The 18557-nt window shown below is 38.8% G+C and overlaps 1 protein-coding gene across 7 annotated transcripts in view; it reads left to right on the forward strand.

Moving 5' to 3' along the window:
• The window catches only part of arhgef28a (Rho guanine nucleotide exchange factor (GEF) 28a), a 142286-nt gene that overhangs the window by 51427 nt on the left and 72302 nt on the right, over window positions 1–18557 (forward strand). For all 7 annotated transcript variants that reach the window (XM_051688150.1, XM_051688141.1, XM_051688191.1 and 4 more), the window contains exon 4: window positions 224–727. In XM_051688150.1, coding sequence (XP_051544110.1) covers window positions 224–727 — 504 coding nt within the window. The remainder of the gene's footprint in view (window positions 1–223; window positions 728–18557) is intronic.

The raw sequence follows: 18557 nt of genomic DNA on the forward strand, positions 1-18557 counted from the left end.
CAATTCTTCAGTTAACCTGTCACTTTTAATTGTAAATAAATAGTTAATAAAAAATAACCTATACTTAGCTATAGGTATTCAATTCTTATTAACCGGTCTTTATAATTTCCCATATTTGAAGAGCTGTCTCGCTAAACTTTAATCACTAGTAAACAAATGACATAGAATACATATTGGAAACAATGTACTGTTTAACTGGCTCGAATCTTTTTCCTCCATCAAGGTCACGATGTTCCAGAGAAAGTATCTGTGGAGGTGTTCTGCTCTGTGGAGGAAAATAGCCGTTGTCTCATCAGCCCGCTCTCCCATGCAGGAGAACTCTCCCTGGAATACAACCGGGATGAGGCTCAAGAGGCGGCAGACATGCTAATGAGCATTGAACCCTTGATGTCCAGCAGTCATCAGGACATCTTAAGGAAATTCTGCCTAGAGAAAGGGAGCTCATCTGAGCACAATCATTTAGATAAGACCGGCCTGCTTGAGACAGATGGAATTTGTGATTCAAAGGAATTATTTCCATTTAAAAGACTAGCAGAAACAAATCAGAGACTCAGTATTTGCGAGCAGGAGAATTCTAGTCTGAAAGAAGGTTTAGTATCTTCAGAGTTTGATCCAGAGCACAAATGCACAGTGGGACAATGCAGTTCTATTGATGTGAAGATTACACAGGCCATGGCTAACTTGCACTTTCTGGGATGGGATAGCCAAGCTGCACTTGAAAAGGAAGGTCAGTCGTGTTTTGTTTCTTTTTTCTTTTTTCTTTTATTACTGCTAACCCTTATTTTGCTCTTGTGCACACTGGATTCTGATTGTTATGTACGAATCGATTAACAAATTAGTTCTCAAAAAAAAAAAAAAAAAAAAAAAAAAGATGACTTCAAAGCACCATAACCCAGACTGTCATAATATTCATGTGACTTGTATTTTGGAAACATACTGTACATCAGCTCTCTGAAATAGGCTCTTGTGATCTTTTCATGACACCTTGCCAGTTTTACAAATCAGAAAAGGCTGGGTTATAAAATTACTTTTAAATTGGACTATCGCAGAAATGGCTTGTAAACATTTTGTGTTTAGTGAGGAGTTTAAACTTCTAGAGATCTGCTTTATATGGTTTGGTAGTGGAATAGGGCAAAATTCTAAAACCCTTTAGTTACAACTGAGTAACTCTAAGTAATAGTGTTTTGTATTAACTTTGAAGCTGGACTCATGAAGGTGAATGGTTCTGAATCCCTCTGCACCGCTACCATGAGTCTAAGGGGCTGTTTACACAGCACTCGTGCTTGTGACTGTTGCATCTGTTTTTTTTCAGTGATTCATGTCATAAGCACCACAATTTTCAGACACAGTCATGCCGGAATTTAAATAACGTGTCCAGAGTAAAATAACGAGTACATTTTCCTTCTTTCTCTAATGTCATTAGAGTAAACAGTTTCTGCAACAGCTGGGATATAGTTTATGGAACAGAATATTTCATTAGATGTATTTGCATTATATTTCTTTGCAGTTAGTAAACAATTGTTTTTATGTGATTTGTTTTTTTGTTTTTGTGATGTGTGTTCAGATTTGTATGTGCATTCAGCAGCCTAATTTGATTTACTTTATGCTCAGCCATATTTAATTACAGTACGATTATTCATCTGAATTAGGAAGACATACACAGAGTAAATATAATCCTGATTGATCTTCACATAATTGCTAACCCATGCACTGAACATTCAGGATTGAATATACAGAAATACAGGTGCTGTTCTTAGATATAACAACATTTAGTCTTTAATATGGACTTTAAATTGAATATATATATATATATGGTATTTGTAGTAAAATCACAGTATTATAGTTACTGTCATAGTTACAATACTATAGTAAAATCATGGCTACTAAATGGAAATTACAGTATTACTGTTGTAAAACCATGGTTAATTGTATCAAAACCATGATTTCTGCCAAGAAAACAATAGTGACAGCAGTCATTGTTACTTAAGTCATGGATACAACAAAATTACTATAGTAAAATCATGGTTACTATATGGATACTACAATGTTACTGCATAAAACCATGATTAATTGTATCAAAACCATGAATTCTGCTAAGATGACCATGGTGACAGCAATCATGGTTACTACAGTATTACTATAGTAAAACCATGGTTAATTTTGTTAGGATCTTTGACTAAAAAAAATTATTAAATCAACTTTTAACTTAATTCCTGCATTTATGCTACATGCATCAACATAAAGTACATTTCATTCTCAACTCATCATATATTCAACATTCAGAAGCTGCACATCACTATAGAAGAAATAAATGTTAATCATACATGGAAATCCCACATATTCATCAACAAGTAGGGCAACATAACTTAGGTAATGAACACTCCAAGCACTTTAGTTCTTGTTTTTTGTCTGTCTGAACTAGCACTGAGTGCCTGCTTAAAAACGGAAGGGAATTTGAGCAGTTTCAGGCTCACCTGCGGCTCTGTGTGCTCCACGCACTATCTATCCTCGGGTGATGTCGCCGTAAATAGCTAATCATATATCAATGTATTATCAGTATACGGCACTTGTGTCAAGCAATGTCTGCAAACAGTGCCTTTTTTGTTACGTTTTTTGACCATCGCTTTTGTGATTGACTGCAAGAGACAAGAGACCTTAGTGACGCAGTGGCTTGTCGCTTGCCATTTTCAACTTCACACTAAAGGCCCAAACATACTCTCCACAAGTACGTGAACACTATTTGGTGCTTTATTTTCTTCACCAAACCTAGTGCTTTCATTAAACTTGAGATGAAACACGGTACAAATGCTTACCGTGGGTGACAAACCGTACAATTCATTTTTTACCGTTACACCCCAATATATATATATATATTTATATATATTTATATATATATATATATATATATATATATATATATATATATATATATATATATATATATAAACAGTTGTGCTCAAAGGTTTGCATACCCTGGCAGAAATTGTGAAATTTTGGCATTCATTTTGAAAATATGACTGATCATGCAAAAAAAAAACTGTCTTTTATTTAAGGATAGTGATCATATGAAGCCATTTATTATCACATAGTTGTTTGGCTCCTTTTTAAATTATAATGATAACAGAAATCAGCCAAATGGCCCTGATCAAAAGTTGACATACCCTTGAATGTTTGGCCTTGTTACAGACACACAAGGTGACACACACAGGTTTAAATGGCAATTAAAGGTTAATTTCCCACACCTGTGGCTTTTTAAATTGCAATTAATGTCTGTGTTTAAATAGTCAATGAGTTTGTTAGCTCTTACATGGATGCACTGAGCAGGCTAGATACTGAGCCATGGGGAGCAGAAAAGGAACTGTCAAAAGACCTGCGTCACAAGGTAATGGAACTTTATTAAGATGGAAAAGGATATAAAAAGATATTCAAAGCCTTGAAAATGCCAGTCAATAATGTTCAATCACTTATTAAGAAGTGGAAAATTCGGGGATCTCTTGATACCAAGCCAAGGTCAGGTAGACCAAGAAAGATTTCAGCCACAACTGCCAGAGGAATTGTTCGGGATACAAAGAAAAAACCACAGGTAACCTCAGGAGAAATACAGGCTGCTCTGGAAAAAGACGGTGTGGTTGTTTCAAGGAGCACAATACGACGATACTTGAACAAAAATGAGCTGCATGGTCGAGTTGCCAGAAAGAAGCCTTTACTGCACAAATGCCACAAAAAAGCCCGGTTACAATATGCCCGACAACACCTTGACATGCCTCACAGCTTCTGGCACACTGTAATTTGCAGTGATGAGACCAAAATAGAGCTTTATGGTCACAACCATAAGTGCTATGTTTGGAGAGGGGTCAACAAGGCCTATAGTGAAAAGAATACCATCCACACTGTGAAGCATGGTGGTGGCTCACTGATGTTTTGGGGGTGTGTGAGCTCTAAAGGCACAGGGAATCTTGTGAAAATTGATGGCAAGATGAATGCAGCATGTTATCAGAAAATACTGGCAGACATTTTGCATTCTTCTGCACGAAAGCTGCGTATGGGATGCTCTTGGACTTTCCAGCATGACAATGACCCTAAGCACAAGGCCAAGTTGACCCTCCAGTGGTTACAGCAGAAAAAGGTGAAGGTTCTGGAGTGGCCATCACAGTCTCCTGACTTTAATATCATCGAGCCACTCTGGGGAGATCTCAAACGTACGGTTCATGCAAGACGACCAAAGACTTTGCATGGAGGCATTTTGCCAAGACGAATGGGCAGCTATACCACCTGCAAGAATTTGGGGCCTCAAAGACAACTGTTACAAAAGACTGTACGCTGTCATTGATGCTAAAGGGGGCAATACACAGTATTAAGAACTAAGGGTATGCAGACTTTTGAACAGGGGTCATTTCATTTTTTTCTTTGTTGCCATGTTTTGTTTTATGATTGTGCCATTCTGTTATAACCTACAGTTGAATATGAATCCCATAAGAAATAAAAGAAATGTGTTTTGCCTGCTCACTCATGTTTTCTTTAAAAATGGTACATATATTACCAATTCTCCAAGGGTATGCAAACTGTATAGTCCTCTGTGAATCGCCACCTTACAGTGGTAGAGGGGTTTGGGTACCTCGATGAGCCCAGGAGCTATGTTGTCTGTGGAAGTTGCCCCTGGTTGGGTCTCCCAAGGCAAATTGGTCCTGGGAGAGAGGACAGACTAGGAGCGATTCAAAGGACCCTATGAGTTTCAATGGCAGGAGACATAAGGGTCCGGTGCAATGTGGATCAGGCGGCAGTTGGCGGACCGATTTTAGGTTACTGAAGCTGGCTTTTTGAACATGGAACGTAACCTCATGGGTGGGAAAGGAGCCCGAGATGGTGTGGGAGATAGCGAATTTCCAGCTAGATATAGTCAGGCTTACCTCCACACACACAGCTTGGGCTCTGGAACCAAACTCCTGGTGAGGGGCTGGACTCTTTTTTACTCTGGAGTTGCCCCAGGGTTGAGGTGTCAGGCAGGTGTGGGCTTTCTTATAGCCCCACAGCTTGGCACTTCTACGTTGGGGTTCACCCCAGTGAACGAGCAGGTTGCCTCCATGAGGCTCCGTATTGGAGGTCGGACAGTGACTGTTGTTTCTGCTTATGCGCTAAACACCAGTTCAGATTATCCATCCTTCTTGGAGTCCTTGGGTGGGGTGTTGGAAGGCACCCTGGTTGGAGACTACGTTGTTCTTCTGTGGGATTTCAATGCCCATGTGGGCAATGACAGTGAAACCTGGAAGGGCGTAATTGGGAGGAACGGCCCATCCGATCTGAACCAGAGTGGTGTTTTGTTATTGGACTTATGTGCTAATCACATTTTGTCCATAGCGAACACCATGTTTAAGCATAAGGGTGCCCATAAGTGCACTTGGCACCAGGACACCTTAGGCTGCAAGTTGATGATTGATTTTGTAATCGTATCATTGGACCTGCGATCGTATGTCTTGGACACTCGGGTGAAAAGATGAGCTGAGCTGTCAATTGATCACTACCTGGTGGTGAGTTTGATCGGATGGCGGGGGAAGATGCCGAGCAGACCTGGGAAGCCCAGATGTATAGTGAGGGTTTACTGGGAACGTTTGGAAGAAGGCCCTGTCTGGGAGATCTTCAACTCGCACCTCCAGAAGAACTTCTCTTGCAGGCCGAGGGAGGCTGGGGACATTGAGTCTGAATGGGCCATGTTCCGAGCCTCTGTTGCTGAGGCGGCTGCATTGAGCTGTGGCCACAAGTTTGTTGGGGCCTTTCATGGTGGAAACCCCTGAACCCGGTGGTGGACACCAGTGGTAAAGGGGGCGGTCAAGCTGAAGAATGAGGCCTTCCAAGCTTGGTTAGCTTGTGGAACTCCTGAAGCAGCTGACGGGTACCGGCGGGCCAAGCGGTACGCTACTCGGGTAGTTGCTGAAGCAAAAGCTGAGGCATGGGAGGAGTTTGGAGAGGCCATGGAAAGAGACTTCCAGTCGGTCTCGAAGAAGTATTTTACAAGCAGACCAAAAAAAGAAAACTGATTTCTCTACAAGCTGTAGCAGTGATGAAGAGTTTGTTGAGAAAGAAAACATTTGAGACACTTCACAAACTATTTTAGTTTTAGTTGCTGGACAAGTTGACTGGTAGTATTATGTGTACAAAGTATGGTGTCATTAGAAAAATTGAGTGTAAAAAATAATATAAACGGTTAAACCATGTTATCATTCAGCCTGATCTCATTATTATATGTAGCTATTTGTACTTTAATATTTGTAACATTTAAACGTACAATATGGATGTTTAAAAGCATCTAAAATGTAAACATTTGTATATATTTACAGCTTTAGAAATGTAAAATATTGACGAATCCATTACAAATATATTTGAATACACAAATCAATTATAAATATATTTGTACATTTTTATTGTTTTTTTTTTTTTATTATTATTTTCATATTTTATTTATAACAGTTTTTATACAAACATAAAACAGATCACAAAATATATGCAAAAAATATATGCTATACATAAAATAAACACACAAAGGAAAAATACAAAATTTTTCAAATCAAATTTTTTAGAAGCTTTCGAGCTTGAGGGCAGCAACCATTTCAGCTAGCCATTTATGAAAAAATTGGGTGGTAAAGTGGACTTCCACTCCATCAAGATCACCCTTTCTAGCCACCATTCCAAACATAAGAGACAATTGCTGAGAATGTGTCAATGCTAATATAGGGACAGAAAATCCAAGCAAAGCTAATTCAAGATCTGGACTGATACCTTCTCCAAAAACATTAGAGTACCTCTGAAAAATATTCTTCCAAAACTCAGAAATCTCAGGGCAAAACAAAAAGTATGAGCATGCGTCCCATCTGAGCTCTTGCATCTATCGCATAACTGCGATAAACTGAAGGATAAATTTTATTGAGTTTAGTTTTGGTATAGTGTAACCTATGCAACACTTTAAACTGTATAAGTTGTAATCTTGCATTAACAGAGCAGGTATGAATTCGCTTCAGTCCTTCTTCCCAAATATCATTTGAGATGTTAATTCCAGTATCATTTTCCCATGCTACTTTGAGGCGAACTGAAGACACTGCAAAATGAGAAACAAACAAAGAAACAAACCATGTCACCAAATGTTTGACCATAGTAGGTTGACCCAAAAGATCATACATATAATGATCCTGAGGCAAATCCTGAAACTTAGTAAAAGAATGTTTTATGTAGTGGCACACCTGTAGATATCGGAAAAATTGTGATTGGGAAAGATCGAATGTTTTATACAAGTGTTCGAAAGTGGCAAATTTTCCATCTATATAAAAGTCCTTAACCGTGGTCAGTCAGTCCCACAGTGAAAATATTTGACTGACCAGGCAAAAAATTATGATTATCACAAATGGGCAGGAGCACTGAAGGACACGTAATATTCAACGCGGTCTTCAATTGATTCAAAATTCTAATGGAATTGAACACAACAACATTTTTATATTGTGACGTCCTTAAAGATACAGGGTTGGAAAAAAGAATAGCAGCTAGGGAGCTACCAACAATTGACCGAGCCTCCAAGTACAGCCACTTGGGGTGCGTGTCCGTCAAGTTATCGGCAGCTTGATCGCTAATCCGCCAGAACATGTGCAAATGGGCCTTAGAAATTCTATGTGCTTTGTAGCCTCATATAAATGGCAAAATGACAGAATCTAATTGTTTAAAAAAAGAATGTGGCAAATATATAGGCAGGTTCTGAAAAAGATAAACAAAGCGAGGCAGAGAGACCATTTTAATAGCATTGACCCGACCAATTAAATATAACGGAAGAACCCTCCATTTATCAATAGATATTTTTAACTTATTTATGGCTTCTGTGAAATTTAGACTGAAAATATGTTTACAGTTTTTAGGAATGACTAACCCTAAATAAGTAAAGTGATCCTCTGTGATTCTAAAAGTTAATGACCTCAGAAACTGAGCATCCAGCCCTTCACCCAAGGGCATGAATACACTCTTCTCCCAGTTAAAAGAATAACCAGAAAAAGAGCCAAAACCCTCAAGTGATTCCATTTAAAAATGGCAAAGCAGAAGTAGGATCACTCAAATATAAAAGCAGATCGTCCGCATATAAGGACAGCTTAACCTCAGAATGACCACATGATATACCCCTAATCTCCAAATGATTACGAAGATGGATTGCCAGGGGTTCTAAAGCTAGATCAAATAACAGTGGGCTTAGACAACAGCCCTGTCGTGTACCACGCTGAAGAGGAAAGAAAACAGACCTATCCGAATTAGTAAGTATTGCAGATTTAGGGGAAGAATAAAGCATTTTTATGAATAGTTTAAAATTCTCACCAAAGCCAAACCAATCCAGCACAGAAAACATATAACTCCATTCAATTCGGTCGAAGGCCTTTTCAGCGTCTGAAGAAAGAACAGCTGCCTTAGAACTCTTACTCTGATAACAAAATATTTAGCAGGAGACATGAATTAAAAAATGAAAATCTTCCTGGGACAAAGCCAGTTTGATCTGGGTGAATTAACGAGGCCACATGTTTATTCAAACGGGTAGCCAAAATCTTGGCAATCACTTTTTGATCGCAGTTGAGGAGACTTATTGGCCTGGAACTAGAGGGCTCTGTAACATCTCTATCTTTTTTCTTCAAAAGGCGTATATGTGCCTCATACAAAGATTCGGGAAATATTTTCTTCTCAATCGAATGATTTACCATTCTAAGCAACAAAGGAGCGATTGCATTTGCATTAGCCTTAAAGAATTCCACACCGAACCCATCAGGGCCTGTGGCTTTCCCATTAGAGAAGGAGTTAATTGCCTCCAAAATTTCACAGAGAGTGAACGGTTCCTCTACTTCCTCTCTGGCACATTCATTAAGTTTTGGAAAGTCCACTGCATCAAGAAATTGGCACCTTGTAACATTCAGCTCAGAACAGCTGGAAGAATAAAGATGCTTATAAAATTCAGCAAAACGGTTATTGATTTCTTTAGGATGTGTTAATAAAGTACCATTCTGAGATTTTATTTGATGAATGGTCCTACTAGCCTGCGCACCTCTTAGTTGCCTGGCAAGAAGCTTATCTGCCTTATCTCCCAACTCAAACTGTTTTTGCTTAAGTTTAATTAATAAATTAGAAACATGATCACTCAAAATAGTGTTATATTCGTATTTCAACATAAGAATAGCGTTAAGGTCACTCTGAGCTTCTTCTCCTTCCTCAGCGAAGATTCATATGCAATAATATGACCTCTTAACACTACTTTACAGGTGTCCCACAGACAAGAATCTGAAACATCCCCCTTGTCATTGGTCTCCAAAAATTGGCTTAAACACTCAGACATATAAGATTGAAACTGTATATCCATTAATAAATGAGGATTGAAACGCCAACAATACTGCGCCCTTGGTAGCGAAATGTTCAGACCCATAGAAATAGGGCTATGATCAGAAATTAGAATATTATGATATTTGGACTGAGTCACCCCCAGAATGAGTTTGGAGTCAATAATAAAGTAATCAATATGTGTATAGGATTTATGAATATGAAAAAAAAAAAAAAAGAATAATCACGAGCAGTCGGGTTAAGTAATCTCCATATATCCACAAGATTCATAGATTTTATCAAATTATTAAAACACCTACAGACTGAATAGGAGGAACTTGTGAAGAATGACGATCTAGATGAGGATCCAAATAGCAATTAAAGTCTCCAGCAATTATCAAATTAGTCGTGTTAGTATCAGGAATAAGCCCGAATAATTTCCTAAAAAAAACAGGATCATCTATATTTGGCCCATACACGTTAACACATGTAATCGGGAAATTATTAATCCGGATACAATAATAAATCTTTCCGCAGGGACAGACACCACAGAGTGCATTCGAAAAGGAATTGATTTCCTAAAAAGTATAGCCACACCTCTAGCTTTAGAGGAGAAAGTGGCTTGATAAACTTGTGAGATCCAATTTGCCCTAAGCCGCATCTGTTCGCTGGGTCTAATATGAAGAAAAATAATGTCAGCCGACAATGACTTTAAATGTGCAAACACTTTTCCCCTCTTAATTGGGTGCCCCATTCCTCTTACATTCCAACTAACAAATGTAATATTCACTCTGGCATTGTTATTACTATAAGTAATAGTGCCACTCATACAACATCTTCAAAAACATAGGAAGAATAAACATTATCTAGTGCAACAAAAAACATAAAAAAGAACTCCCCACAGCTGCCCCAGGAACTGAAGCAGCAAATATTCCCCATCGTCTCGGAGACAACAAGAGTGCAAATTGAGGCTAACTTAGCTTACCTTAGCCCCAAAAGAAGAGCAAAAATAACGAAAAATACACATGGAGTGACAAAAAAAACCTTCTGCTCTCCGCCGTGCAAATAACCAGTCATTTGAATCACGTACCACAATGAAAATTAACAATGTTCCAAAAATAGTCCACTTCTGTTAATCGAGGTCCATACTCAGGCCAAGCTGAGTAAAGTCATACATAGAAGCTATGCTGAGTCATTCGACAAGTTATCCACAAACTTCTTAACCTCTTCTGGCGATTCAAAAGAGAGCTCCTGACTGTTATAATGCAGCGTCAGTTTTGCTGGAAAACGCAGGGACCATTTCAACCCAGCCTCCCGTAGAGCTTTCATGATTGAGCTAAATGCACGTCACTGCGCAGCCACCTCCGATGTATAGTCAGGGAAGATGTGAATCTGCTTTCCTTTGTATTCCAGAGGAAACATTTCCCTGCTCAGACGAAGGATTAAATCTTTATCCCGATCATTGTGAATCCGTGTGATAATGGTGCGAGGTCTCTGGCCTACAGGGTAACAGTGCCCGATGAGCTTGGTCAATTTTCACAGGTTTTGGGAAGTTGTCTCGGCCGAAGAGCTCAGTAATCAAGTCCGAAATGAACACAGAGGGGTGCCCCCGCTCCTCTCCTTCGCTTATTCCCACAAATTTGAGATTCAGCCTACGAGAACGTCCTTCCAAGTCATCCAGTTTAGCCCAGAGAGATTTATTTTCCGCACTCAAATCTTCACACACATTTTCAACCTCTCCGAGGCGTAAATCCGTACCGTTCATGGCACCTTCTGTCTCCACCATTTTTTGTTTAACGCCGGCCTGTTCTGACTGCAAGTTAACCAGCGTGCCGTCCAATGCATCCAAGCAAGCACTTAAAGCTGTCATCTTGTCCTCTATCAGCTTTTTCAGATCATATCCTTGGGTACCGATTGCGGCAAGTATCGCGTTCTCATTTTCCTGTGAGACAGAATCACCTGGGTTGGTGTCCTCCTTAATTGTTGCAACGATTTTTGAAGATTTCTTAGATGCCATTTTGCGGACACAGAATGAGTCAGCAAAATGATGAAAATCAGGCTCAACACACTTACATTTCACGAAGTACTCAAAACGACTGACAAAGGGTAACTCTCATAAAGTCGTTATCGACTGTAAAGTGTATTGACGGTACTTTAATTACAAAGACATCTTGCATCAGCGGAGAGGAGCTCAGAAAAAAGCAACTACTCCATGATCTGCACGCATGCGCCCCCCGTACATTTGTATTGTTTTGTAGATATTTTAGATCCCTTAACCCTACCCCAACCTCTAAACATAACCACATTTCAACAATATAAAATCATGTAACAAGTAGATTAATGTACAGTAGCAATAATTTTTGTTACAATATATTAATTTATATATATTTTACAGCCGCTAATCCCACACCTACTCCTAAACCTAACCATAACCATTTATTAAGCTTATAAAACATGTAACAGGCAGATTAATTTAATCACAATAATTTTTTAAAGAGAAATGGCAAAAATCAGTACAAAAGTAGTCCAAAGGGCGATGCACTGCATCCAATGTGCTCCCTGATGGCATACAATAGCATTGTGTGAGGTAGAGAGTGAACTTTTAATTATTAATCACTGGAAACCTTCTCGTGCACTCCGTAATGGCGCTGTTATTTATCATTCAGACATATACATCTCGGAATATGGCATGTTCGCAAACGGTCACGAGACACTTGAGAGCCAGTGAGCATTCGACATCATTGCCGTAAAACTGCTGGTCGTAGTGCTTGAGGTGGCAATTTTTGAACTTTGAAAACGAAGCCAATATATGTTGACAGTTACAGTGGGTATGATGGCGCTGCGGCACATGGAGACGGATATCGTTGAATAAAAGGCTTGAATTTGGGTCTGTTCTTCACAGAAAGCAGTCTGAAGATTTGTATTATAGCTAACAAATGTATGGATTAATTTTATCTATGGATTAAAGTTTTATGGTGCTTTTTGTGGTTTATTTTGTTTTTTGGCATATTCTGAAAACTCCTTTTGTGTCCCATGGAAAACAAAAATAAATGCTTAATTAATGATTAAGCAATTACAGAGTTATTATTCATTTTAACATTTTAAAGTTTAGTCATAGTTAAAGCGATATAATCCTTTAAAATGTATGGGGCAGCAGAAATCACACAGAACTGAATGAAACCATTAAAATGGTCATATTATAATGTCAACTGCATTAAATACATGGAGTGGTGGTGGCGTAGTGGACTAAAGCACTGAACTGGTAAGTAGAAGGTTGTTGTTCAATCCCCACAGCCACCACCATTGTGTCCTTGAGCAAGGCACTTAACTCCAGGTTGCCCCAGGGGGATTGTCCCTGTAATAAGGGCACTGTAAGTCGCTTTGGATAAAAGCGTCTGCCAAATGCATAAATGTAAATATATGTAATGGCATTTAACTAATCTCATTGATTATAAATGAAATGTAATTAACTGAATAATTCTATGAATTATTCAACATGAATAAATTCAAACAGTACACGTAAACATTTGTAAGTTTCTATAGGTGTTAATACGTAAAATTATGACGTTTAGATGCTGTCAGTACATCAGTATTGTACATTTCGCTGTCTATGCAAACATAAGAGAATGTACGTTTGCTAGAACCAAACTTTATGTAAGAATACATACAAATTCTTATGAGATCACATTGCATCATTTGCAATCAATGCTGATTACATGCCACTGCCAGGCATTCTACTTGTGTTAAGTGCATTTACATTTACATTTTACATTTATGCGTTTGGCAGACGCTTTTATCCAAAGCGACTTACAGTGCACTTATTACAGGGACAATCCCCCCAGAGCAACCTGGAGTTAAGTGCCTTGCTCAAGGACACAATGGTGATGACTGTGGGGATTGAACCAGCAACCTTGTGATTACTAGTTGTGTGCTTTAGCCCACTACGCCGCCACCATTTGTTTAAAATCACTGCGTAATGCACACATATAATGACTGTTGTAATAGATGTTGTCAATTTGAACTATATTGATTTAATTTGCATGTGTATCTAAATATGCTCAAAACATGTTACTAATTAAACGTGATGGCATTTAGACGCTCAGAGTCTATATAATGCAATACACCTCACCCAACAAATGTTAAACCATGTCCAGTCTGACCCATTGTTAGATACTTTAATACTTGCCAATGACAGCTGTTAACTACTATTAACAATTCCACAAAAGTAAAGATTTTGAGGAGACACTTCCGTGTTTTTGGTATACAAAGACATTTTGATACAAAGACATACAGTGCACTTCAAGTTACAGCATTAATTGTATTAATATTTGGCGAATAAAAATGTAAGATCCGTACAGTTGTTTATTAAAAAAGGTGATAAAAGGAAATTATGTTGCGATATGTTACAGTGTATTCGAGATATAAGAGAACTCACGTAAGATTAAATGCAAAGGAAAAAAATGCAGTAATATGGAATACATTATGAAGAAAATCCACGTACAACCCCAATTCCAAAAAAGTTGGGACAGTATGAAAAATGCTAATAGTAACAAAAAAAGGGGGGGGGGGGCAGCTCATTAAGTAAAGACGCTGATTACCACACCTGGAGTCGCAAGTTCGAATCCAGAGTGTGCTGAGTGACTCCAGTCTGGCTTCCTTAGCAACCAATTGGCCCGACTGCTAGGGTGGGTAGAGTTACGTTTGGTTAACCTCCACGTGGTCGCTATAATGTGGTTCTCGCTCTTGGTGGGGAGCGTGGTGAGTTGTGCGTGGATGCTGCGGAGAATAGCATGAAGCTTCCACACGCGCTAGGTCTCCGCGGTAACGTGCTCAACAAGCCACGTGATAAGATGCGTGGATTGAAGGTCTCAGACGTGGAGGCAACTGAGATTCGTCCTCCTCCACCCGGATTGAGGCAAGTCACTACGCCACCACGAGGACTTAGAGTGCATTGGGAATTGGGCATTCCAAATTGGGGAGAAAAGGGGAGAAAATCCAAAAAAAAAACAAAAAACAAAAATAATAATAATAAAAATTAGTGATTTGTAAATTATATTCACCTCTTTGATATATTGAAAGCACTACAACTACACATTATATGATGTTTTAAAGTTGGGACAGTCGAGTGTTTACCACTGTGAAACATCACCATTTCTTCTAATAACACTTATTAAGCATCTGGCCACAGAAAACACAAGTTTGTTAAGTTTAGAAAGTGGAATTTTCCCCCATTCATCCATTATGTTGGTCTTTAGCTGCACAATTTTACGGGGTATTCGTTGCCGTATGGTGTGCTTCATAATGCGCCACACATTCTCAATTTGAGACAGGTCAGGACTGCAGGCAGTTTAATTAAGTGCCCACACTCTCTGCTTAAACAGCCATGCACTTGAAATCCGGGCAGTATGTGGTTGGAAGTTGTCCTGCAGGGATGTCCCGTGAAAAGTTGGTGCTAGATGGCAGTATATGTTGCTCCAAAATGTTTACATATCTGTCTGCATTCATGGTGTTCTCACAGATGTGCGAGTTACCCATGCCATGGGCACTGACACACCACTGGCCCATACAGAAACTGGCTTTTGGACCTGACAGCTTGGATGGCCCTTTTCCTCTTTGGCCCGGTAACACAACAGATTTGTTTAAAAAAAAAAAAAAAAAAAAAAAAAACACAGTTCCACTGTCCTACTTTCCATCTAAGATGAGACTGAGCCAAGAGAAGTCAGCAGCGCTTCTGGACAGTGTTGATGTAGGGCTTCTGCTTTGCATAGTAAAGTCTTAACTTGCAACTGTGGATGCAGCACAGAGTGGTGTTGAATAACAAAGGTTTACTAAAGTTATCTCAAGCCCATGTTCATGATATCCATTACAGATGAATGCCATTTTTTAAGACAGTGACTTCTGGGGGATCAGACATCTCGCGCATTCAGAAATGGTTTTCGTCTTGCCCTTTACGCACCGAGATTTGACAGATTCCTTGAATCTTTTAACTATATTGTGCACTGTAGAGGGTGAAATGCCCAAAATCCTTCCAATTTGTCTTTGGGGAACATTGTTCTCAAAGTGCTGGATTATTTGCTGAAGCATCTGTTGGCAAATTGACAAGTCTCGAATGATCCTTGCTCTTGAAGGACTAGGCTGTTTTTGGAGGCTCCTTATACAGTATTATGACACAATTGCCTCACCTGTTTAACATCTCCTGTTTCACATCGCCTTGTTATTTCAACTTGTTAAATTGTTATTAGTCTTAAATTGTCCCGTCTCAACTTTATAGGAGCGTGTTGCAATCATCTGAATTGAAATTACTGTACATTTAAAAAAAAAAAAAAACTATGAAATTCACAGGATAAAACACCATATAATGTGTAGTTGTAGTGCTTTAAATATAGCAAAGGGTGAATATAATTTACAAATCACGAATGTTTTATTAGCATTTTTCATACTGTCACAACTTTTTTGGAATTGGGGTTGTAAGATCAAAGAGTTTTTTAAAGGGGATGCAAGGCAGTGGTGCAGCAATACAATTTACATGGTAAGAGAACCCACAAGAGAAAAAACTGTTTCCATTTTTAAGGAGTTTGATGCAAATGAAACACATGGGCCCCGTCCCAATACCCACACTTGCGGTCTTAGCCACTTGAGTGCGCGTGCACGCGACCTGAAGTAAGTGTTCAAGACTGTCCCATGCCTAAAATATGACAAAGCTCAGTGCACTTAACCCACAATAAATCCACACTAACATGAATACCGCTTCGGAGCAGTCTTTCAGGCTAAGTGTATCCCAGAGTTCATCACGTTCAGGAGCTCACAACCCTGCCTACCCGAGCGATCGGTGTATTTTTGTCATGATGACGTCAAGGAAATCTTTTCAACATAAGCTATTTATTATAATCAGATAGTGAAACGTAAGTGAAGCATATTTATTTTAGTATAAATGAAAGTATTCAACATTATATAATGTGTTTAGGATGGCTTAATTGCAGCATCATAATTACAAAATATTATTTATGTGTATATTTATATACCTCTTTGTTATCGTTCTCGCCCAGTAATCACCTTATTTTGTTTGTTCTTGCCTAATACTGCTGGTCATTTTGGTCATTTATCAGCCATACAATATGAGGTTTAGTAAATGTTGTATTAAAATAAAACATTTATCAACTACTACCACAGGTTCTTTCTCATCTTTATGTATTTAAAATATATGTTTTAATGCTTTTTATTTGTTGTATGAAACCACATACTGATAAGTTGTGAAAAGCAGTCTTTGGTTGTCTTATATAAATGACAAGCTGAAGCATATCATTTAAATGGTTTGTATCAGTAGCTATTAATGGATCACACAGGTTTATAGAATAAAGTTTTTATTTTTTAATTAAGTTTTATGCAGTGCATTGTGAAACAAAATAGAAAGAAGTTGCTTATATTTCATATTTTACAGCAGTTATGGATGACGCAATTTTACAGTTAAACATTTTTTAATGTGCAAAGTATTGAAAATCAAAATGAGTAAAAATAATTAATATTTGCAATTATTTTCACACAATAAAAACATTATAAAAATATTTTACTTACTTATTTTCTACAGCACAATACACTTCCAACAACCAGTAGTGTATTAATAAATGAAAAGATGGGTAAAATTTTCAGTTATTGTTTTAATTAGGCTATAACAGTCACTGCTACCAAAAACAATCAGTCTTCAGCTGAGTGAAAAGACAAAAACAGCTGTCGCAACCAGCACCAACATCGTTAAGTCTACGAGTGTCCCAACGTGCAATCAAAAGTCATACACGTGTGTGTGTGTATATGTATATATATATATATATATATATATATATATATATATATATATATATATATATATATATATATATATATATATATACAGTGCATCCGGAAAGTATTCACAGCGCTTCACTTTTTCCACATTTTGTTATGTTACAGCCTTATTCCAAAATGGATTAAATTAATTATTTTCCTCAAAATTCTACAAACAATACCCCATAATGACAACGTGAAAGAAGTTTGTTTGAAATCTTTGCAAATTTATTAAAAATAAAAAAACGAAAAAAAAAAAAATCACATGTACATAAGTATTCACAGCCTTTGCTCAATACTTTGTTGAAGCACCTTTGGCACCAATTACAGCCTCAAGTCTTTTTGAGTATGATGCTACAAGCTTGGCACACCTATTTTTGGGCAGTTTCTCCCATTCTTCTTTGCAGGGCCTCTCAAGCTCCATCAGGTTGGATGGGGAGCGTTGGTGCACATGTACAGCCTTTGCCATGACACTCAAAATTGAGCTCAGGTGCATCCTGTTTACACTGATCATCCTTGAGATGTTTCTACAACTTGATTGGAATCCACCTGTAGTAAATTCAGTTGATTGGACATGATTTGGAAAGGCACACAGCTGTCTATATAAGGTCCCACAGTTAACAGTGCATGTCAGAGCACAAACCAAGCCATGAAGTCCAAGGAATTGTCTGTAGACCTCCGAGACAGGATTGTATCGAGGCACAGATCTGGGGAAGGGTACAGAAAAATTTCTGCAGCATTGAAGGTCCCAATGAGCACAGTGGCCTCCATCATCCGTAAATGGAAGAAGTTTGGATCCACCAGGACTCTTCCTAGAGCTGGCTTCCCGGCCAAACTGAGCTATCGGGGGAGAAGGGCCTTAGTCAGGGAGGTAACCAAGAACCCGATGGTCACTCTGACAGAGCTCCAGCATTTCTCTGTGGAGAGAGGAGAAACTTCCAGAAGAACAACCATCTCTGCAGCACTCCACCAATCAGGCCTGTATGGTAGAGTGGCCAGACGGAAGCCACTCCTCAGTAAAAGGCACATGACAGCCAGCCTGGAGTTTGCCAAAAGGCACCTGAAGGACTCTCAGACCATGAGAAACAAAATTCTCTGGTCTGATGAAACAAAGATTGAACTCTTTTGCCTGAATGGCAAGCGTCATGTCTGGAGGAAACCAGGCACCGCTTATCACCTGGCCAATACCATCCCTACAGTGAAGCATGGTGGTGGCAGCATCATGCTGTGGGGATGTTTTTCAGCGGCAGGAACTGGGAGACTAGTCAGGATCAAGGGAAAGATGAATGCAGCAATGTACAGAGACATCCTTGATGAAAACCTGCTCCAGAGCGCTCTGGACCTCAGACTTGTGCGAAGGTTCATCTTCCAACAGGACAACGACCCTAAGCACACAGCCAAGATAACAAAGGAGT

The sequence above is a fragment of the Myxocyprinus asiaticus genome, chromosome 4, assembly GCF_019703515.2.
Source record: "Myxocyprinus asiaticus isolate MX2 ecotype Aquarium Trade chromosome 4, UBuf_Myxa_2, whole genome shotgun sequence".
Taxonomy (NCBI): Eukaryota; Metazoa; Chordata; class Actinopteri; order Cypriniformes; family Catostomidae; genus Myxocyprinus; species Myxocyprinus asiaticus.